This window comes from Manacus vitellinus, unplaced genomic scaffold (genome assembly GCF_001715985.3).
Source record: "Manacus vitellinus isolate BGI_N305 unplaced genomic scaffold, ASM171598v3 scaffold_28_pilon, whole genome shotgun sequence".
Classification (NCBI taxonomy): Eukaryota; Metazoa; Chordata; class Aves; order Passeriformes; family Pipridae; genus Manacus; species Manacus vitellinus.
Window position 1 is genome coordinate 10,664,079 of NW_021940122.1, and position 7,848 is coordinate 10,671,926.

A 7,848-nucleotide genomic window follows, 5' to 3' on the forward strand; every position below is an offset into this window, starting at 1 on the left:
AACATTTTACCTGTGATATTGCTGTAAACCCCTTCTCTGCACACTGTCCCACATAAATCCAGAGGAAAACTCTATATGTTCTGTGTGAAAAGGGATTTCTCCTTCCAGTCCATTTACCTGGATCTTAGGGTAACTTTTACAGCATGTCTAGTTAGGTACTTCATCAGCTACTTCACACACTAGTTCCCCTCCTCATCAGCATTATGCTGGCTTTGTGAAATCCCATTCTCAATACCAACTCTGAGATCTTTCTCCTACAGATAAAGAATCTGTGTACTTCTGAGTCAATACATTGAATTCAGCATTTCACAGTCTCCAGTTTCATGACAGACATATGTATCTCTGGTACAATAGTTCCAGTTCCTTTTCCATGAAGTTCTGCCAGCGCAAAAATAAAGAACTGTGGAAAATATAGCCCCTAAGGATAACCGTAAACACCCACTCATTCCACCAGATGGTATCCTTTCACTTAAATAAGAAAGAATAGTTTCAGTAGCACAGACCTGAGGTTGCTTAATATTAGCATTGGTCTCTGGGCCCACATTTCAAAACCATAGATGGCAAATATGACAACTCTGTCAGTTCCCACTGTGCATTCAAAATATCGTGCTAGGACAGTGATGAGTCTTCTTAACATAGGTTAAAAGATTGTGCCAGAATCAGTGGTATCACTCCGGATCCTGGAAAATGCATTTATAATTAGTACAGGTACTGCCAGACAACCAGTGGACAAAAGGTCGCTAGATATTTGCTTCAGGAATAACCCAAATTTCCTTCACTTTTGCTGTATGCTAAGGTTACAACAGGTTCCCATATAAATTCCCAAAACAATATCATGCATGCTTGTTCTAACAGGCAGAAAGGGAAGAAAAATAATTAAGGTCTGAGCATATGTATTACATTTTTCCAGGAAGAAAAATTTCATCAGTAACCAGCGCAAAAACAAAAGTACTTTATTTGATTGCACTAAACATTTTTTGGTTTATTCTGGAAACAAAATATCAAAAACTAAAATAAAACATAGAGTGGTAAATAAAAAGACTGTTGCCATATATGACAATATCCTGCCTGATAGAATAAGAAAATCTTCCTGCTGAGTCAGTTTGAAACTTTCTGTGTGTTGTCAACACCTGCACAAACAAGTGTTTGCTTGAAATTTCTTGCAGGAAGGAGCTTGTTTTCAGCATAGATGTAGCTGTTACAGAGATCTCTGCTATTGGTTTAAGAGAAGCATGTGAAACAGACCTATATAAGTGCCTTACAGGGATAGGTTCACTGACTACCAAGGCAGAAATGAGGATGTGGACTGCTTGGTGTGTGGCCATGTACTTCTTTGGAGCAAGTAAGGAACTGGTAGAGCCATACCTGCTCTGCTGCTAGGATAATGTAGCTTACTTGTTTTACTGGTTTTTTGTTTTGCTCTTTCTTATAGGAGCTAAAATCATCCAAACCTCAAGTCTTGTGGTGAGAGAAGATGAGAAAACTACTCTGAAATGCAGTCAAAATGATAATCACAATAGTATGTTCTGGTATATGCAGCAGCCAGGGAAGGGGCTGCAATTGATCTATTATTCCTTTGGTGCAAATGATAAAAAAGAGGGTGACATTCCCGAAGGATTCCAAGCTAACCGACCAAACCTTGCAGATTTCAGTTTGGATATTTTATCTGTGAAGATGAACAATTCAGCTGTCTATTTCTGCGCCAGCAGTCTGGACACAACACTTCAAAGTCACTTACTCTCTTTACATAAACCTCTCTCCTTTCAGAACTTTCCCTCCACTCTCAACACAGGAAAAGGGTGTGTAGGCTAATAACCTATTCACAAACAATGTTTTGCCAAGAAGTTGGAACAAGAATAGGTAGAAATAAGACTTAGGTAGAATAGGTACATGAAGTGTAGGCTAATTGCTGAACTCCTCTGATCAGCCATTTATCCCCAATCTCATCAGGACAATCAATAAAATTGGTTAATCAAATGCAGACATAAAATAAAGGAAATGGAAACTGCAATCTACACAACCACAAATTATCATCCCCTAAGCCATTTTCTTACCTGACACAGAACAATTACTTCATATATATAAGTCTGAAATACTTTGTAGATAGTGACTTCTATGGACACTCTCATTTCTTCCTGAAGATTATCAAGTAGTGAAAACCATAAAGTTTTTCACTGTGCTTGGAAACGTTAGCCTAATCACAACAAAACTGTAGAATTACCATTGTCAGCAGTGATGAGAAGGAGCCTGAACAAAAGATGGTGCAAGAGTAGAAGCTGAACAGAACTAATATGCAACAGATTGGATTGAAGTCACCAAAGAGGAGCCATTACCATGGCCTGCAAGTGCACTAACGCAGTCCTGAAAAGTTATATGTATATGGAGCATATAAAGTGGAAAGGGAGATGGTCAAAGTAGTAAGCAACTTAGAATGAATTTTTTATTTACTACATAATCTCATCCTGATTGATTACTTCAGGCTTGCCATGAAGAGTCTCGTGTCTCACACAAAAAGCCTTACAAAAATACTTTCCATCACCAGCGTTCTCTCAGGTAGTGTCATTGATGCAGTAGGAGTAGTCATAGCCTGAGGTACTCTTTGGTGTAAACTTTCCCTGATGACAATATAACAAATTGTTCTAAATTGTCCTAAATCAAAAAAGCACTAAGCAAGGTTCTTGTGATGTATAAAAGTTACCTGCATAATTTGCTAGTTCTGAAATAAAGAAGAATAATGATGTGTTTCCAGTTTTGGAAAGGTTTAAATAAAAGGTGTAGAATGGGAACATTCCCACACAGCATCCACAATAACATTTTTCTTATCAATCTGAATTATGTCAAATTATATTGCAAATGTTGTAGAGCAAAGGAGTATTATGACATACGAAGGAAAACCATACTGACCTTCAAGGGAAATTTTCAACTTGTGATTATTGTGCAACATTTCTTCATTGGGAAGGGAATTATTGGATTAGAGGCACATCCCTGGAGAAAAGGTGGAAAAACCTTTATTTGAGCCCTTTACATATCAACTGACTGACTAGAGGGCAACTTCACAGAAAAGCAATTGAGCATGAATAAGCAGTAAATCCTTTCAGCAATGAAAGATAATTGTGTGTTTGGTTCTGCTAGCAAGAATGCAGTTAGCATGTTGAAGCACTTTTGTGACTGTATTTGTAATACTACCTCTACTGTCCATATACATCCCTACCCCAGTACAACAGAGATATCAAAAATTTTGGAGCCCAGCAGAGGGTCAATCACTAAGATGATCAGGGAACTGGAGCAGAAACATAAGAAGAGAGGTTGATGGAATAAATTTTGTTCATCATGGAGAGAAGGCAGCTAAAAGATGACTAATTGCATGACTCCAAACAGAGTTTGGAGTCTTAGAGGGGAACGGTGGAAGCAAGTGGAAACAAGCTGCAGCAAGATAAACTCTGATGAGGCATAACAAAAAATACTTTGTCTTGATGATGTTTCAGTACTGGAATAGGTTTCTAGGAGACCTTGTCAAATCTCTGTCCTTGAAGATATTCAGAGATCACCTGGATAGAGCTCTGAGCAACATGATCTAGCACTGGAGTTAGCCCTGTTTTGAACAGGAATTTGGATTGAAGAGACCTCCAGAAGTCCCCTCCCATCAAAATGTTTCTACAAATTTATGATTATCTTGCTTTGCTGATTTGAGATGCCTAGAAAAAGCGTGAGGGTTTTTTTAATTTGTAAAAGTAGATCAGCACCTCCCCCAAACCCACAAATCTTCAAGTTTTTTGTATGTTGCACAACAGAAAAGCAGCTGCACATGCAGGACCCCATCTGCAGACTTGAGTAACAAGAAGACTATGTGATAACTTGAGACAAAAAAACCAACAGCTTTCATAAGGCCCCTTATGTGTCACTGTTTCTGTCCAACCGTAAAATGGTGAACAGAAAGCCACATCCTGTGCCTGATCCTGAGAGGCTGGGGTGGTGTTGTGGTAAGGGAGGTTGATGTGTTATCAAAATGGGGTTTTTCTGAGTAAATGTCAAACCGCATCCTGTTTTGCTAAAATTCAACTGCTGTTCCCTTAAAGAGATATTTTCAAACACATTTTGGCACATAACCTGTTCTCATAACAAGGTACCATTTTCTGCTGAGGCCTTCAGAGACATTTTCCCCTGCTGCTGACTCTATACCAGACCAAAACTCCATTCAGGCTCTCCACTTTATGCCTCCTACTCCTTCTGCCTTTCTATTGCATTCTCAGATATTCTGCTTCCAAAGCTCCCCAAGCACTCCTCTACCTTGGTCTGCATTATTCCTACATCTTAGGAAAACAGTAGTGCCTGCCAGCAAAAACAAACACAGGACACATTGAGGCACATATACAAAAGTCATATCTCTCTTTGCATACATAGGTGTATATGTAGACAAACAAACTCCCTGTCAAGAGGGAAAAACATGAAGGGTTTAAATTTCTATTGAAGATACTGCAGTCCAAAAAAAAAAATAGAAGAAAAAAAAAGAAGATATTATTTAAGCCCAGATGTGTATCAGTCCCTCCTTTAAAGTGCTCTGTTTGCACAATCATTTGTGTGATAGAGGGTGTGTGTGGGAATGAGAATTATGTGGCTTGTAACAAGCTTGGAGAAGAACAAGATTGGATTCCTCAATTTCCAGGGACTGACAGATATGAGTTCAGTGTAGGAATAATCTTTTTATTAGAGAATCTTAAAGGAACTCTCTGTTATTTCCCATATTTTTTTCCTACATAGAACTGTTTAGTTGTGTCACTCCTTCAAAATATAGCTTGTCTGCTCCAAAACACCTATCCTCAAGTTTGTCCTTCACTCACTTTGACCAAATTCTGCCATAACCACTATGCAAATCTATGTGTGAGGTCAAGATTGATCTGTGTGTTTTTGACAGGTTTGATCAATGCAGCCATTTCCACCAAATGTCCTTAGAAATTATATTCATCTTAATGTGTTCCAGACTGAGATGGAATTATTTTTTAATATTGCATTCTGCTGTGCTCTAGTCTGTTCTAACTTCATAGAACATGAATAATAAGGCATCTTGGGAAAAGAACTCATAATCTGAATCCAAAGACTTCTCTTTGTTTATCTTTGTCACACTCCCTGAAATGTGCCCCTTACACAGCCTTCTCATGAGTCCCACTTGCTGAGAACTGTTACTTTTGTTTCTTCTCTAAAATACTGGACATTGGCACAGGACAGCCTCATAGGGTATTATCAAAACTACTCACACCTATCCTGGGTTAATGTTCAGTGATAATCATGTTGAATCATTAATTTTTTTTTTTCAGAATAATAGCCAAATGATAGCATAAAAGCAGCCCTCATTTTTCTGTTAGTAGTAAAACACTTTAGTGTCTGGTGCTGTAGTTTGACATCAATATCCTCACAATTTTTAGGAATCATTATACATACTGCAATATCCAGTCTCTTTCATTTGAACCCACTCTTATTTTCTTTCCCTCCAGCCTCCACACCTTTTGGCAGTTCCTCATGAATACATTTTACATTCTTCCTAGTCCTTCTGCCTTTTCCTTTCATGGACATGCATTCAATTTGGATAGAACAGTGGGAGATAGACTGCAAAAATAGGAGGGAATCATAATGATTAGCTCATTCCATAAGCAATTTAATTTTGTGACAAAGACTTGGTCAGTCACACAGTTCATTTCTTCTGGAGGACAGCCAGTAGACTGAGTACATGCTGAATAAAGTCTCTGGGAGTTCTGCATTGTAGAGGTGGCATATATTCTTCCAGAATGCACTTATCTGACTTGAGGTCTCTTCTTCTTGTCTCAACCTTCTCATTCCCTTCAGTTTATTCCATTAAGGTTGCCTGTTTGCTAGCTTTCTTCACAGTTTTATTAATCTGTTATTTTTAACACTAAAATGTCCTATTCATAGGGCAAATTCAGTAATTGGTGAATTTGTCACCTTCTTCTTTACAGTCCTTTCTGTCTCCTTATTTCTTACTCTGTCTTTCCTGAAGTGTCATCTTTAGCCTTCTTAGTGAAGCTCTGCTGACTTCTCCTTTTTTTTCCTTACCTAGAACAGTGAGACTTGTTCCTTATTCAAAATATGTTATTACTGCTGACCTTCATATGAAATTTGCCTGAAAAGCTTGTCCAATCTTTCTATTTCCTAATCTACCATACCCAGAATAGCCACTCCTGAAATTCTCCCCACCCCTGAAAAGAGCTGAGTCCCTGGAGATGTAGTATGCTACTTCACTTAAGTAATGTCTACTGTGTTGAAATACTAGGAGCACTGGGAAGATCCTGTTTATCATTCCCTTGCAGTCCTTCACTTTCATTACTTTCCTTTCTTTCAAGCTTAAAAAAAATAACTTTTCATTTAATCTGTTTTGACATTAAGCATCCTCTTTGCCATGACCCTACAAATATTGTTTGTAGGCTTAGGATTTAGTAAAACATTGACTGCTAAACATCGCAGACTTTTCTTTTTTTAGGCAAGTTGTCATATATCCTACCTTTTTGCAGTCCAGCAGACTGAAGTGTAATCACATAGCCTGACATTTGCCCTCACTAATTACTTAATTCTGCAGAATTTGGAATCACCTAATGGTAAATCCCTTACCCATGGACATTCCTTCCTGTAATGCATGTAACTATTGGGTGTCTAACTCACAAACTCTGTTTTCTCCTCTCCCATAATTAATGTTCTGCTTGTCTCAAGTGAAGAAGGACACAAAACTAGGCACACTTTTCAAGTGCTTTTAAAGGTTTATCATAGCCACCAGAAAGATTTTCTACTGTATACCTTTCATGTGAGATGTTGTTTCAGATATAAAAAGGCTGGCTCCCACAGGAAGCTCAGTACCTCTGGCATGTGCTAACAAAAATGTTTGTCAAGGAAGGTGCAAGAAAAGCTGAGATGCACTCAGCTTTGCTGTCAGCCTTTGCTTATTACTCAGAGTAGTCATTGCGGTCTGTTGTCTGAATTTGAGAGAGAAACAATAAGAAAATAATGGTGTATATCTGTTGTAACAGTTAAGGTTTTGAAGAGTCAAGGATGAAGAAGCCTCCATTAACTCCTTGGTTCCCTCTCTCGTCACCTTCCCATCTTCTGTGATCTAGGAAACTTTGGGCATGGGAATTCACCAAATGCAAGGGGTATGGAGTCGTTTATTTTCTGTTCACAGGACCCTGGAATACTGACTTGTGCCAACAGATAATGTTCCCCTATTCCATGCCCCACTTGGCACTGAAATTGCTCACCAACCTTTTTTTCTTCCTTCACTCTAGATTATATGCTTCATCCTTTTTTTTTCAAATGCTATTTCCTAAGTATATTAGTCCCTTGTTTTGATTTTCAGACAGCAGTTCCTTGTCATCAGCCCTTCTTCTCCTCCTAAAATACATAATTAGAGGTTTAATTTGTCCCTTAGTCTATCTTTCTATTCCGGAATAGAGTGTTAGTGCCTTGATCTGCAAGTTAGATTATGATTTTTGCTCCAAGAATCAAAACACCTTATTTGTTCTTTTAGGGACTTCCCTAGAACATGTCTGTGTTTCTCTTTGGGTTTTTTCCCTTCTTCTGTATTGTTGTCTATTTTCTTGAATCTTTCAAAAGCAAAAATGACCTAGTATTTTACAATGTTCAGGGCAAACATGGCAAGAAATATTTATGAAAATAACAATTGCAACTGGAAGACTGATCATCAACCAATCATCTCTCTCACTGATACACAGAAGAACTTAAACATGACTTGACCAAAATAGAAAATATAGCTATAAAAAGAATAACTGAAAGGAAAATTCTTTCTGAGCTTCCTTTGTTTTATTTCAAACATGCTTGGTAAATAAC

General features: G+C 38.0%; 1 gene segment (V, D, J or C); it reads left to right on the plus strand.

Annotated features, from left to right (window-relative positions):
* The first annotated feature begins 1,293 nt into the window (after positions 1–1,293).
* On the plus strand, positions 1,294–1,812 carry LOC108640035. The segment is given in 2 exon segments: positions 1,294–1,342; positions 1,433–1,812. Coding segments are annotated over 2 exon segments (429 nt in total).
* Positions 1,813–7,848: the final 6,036 nt, after the last annotated feature.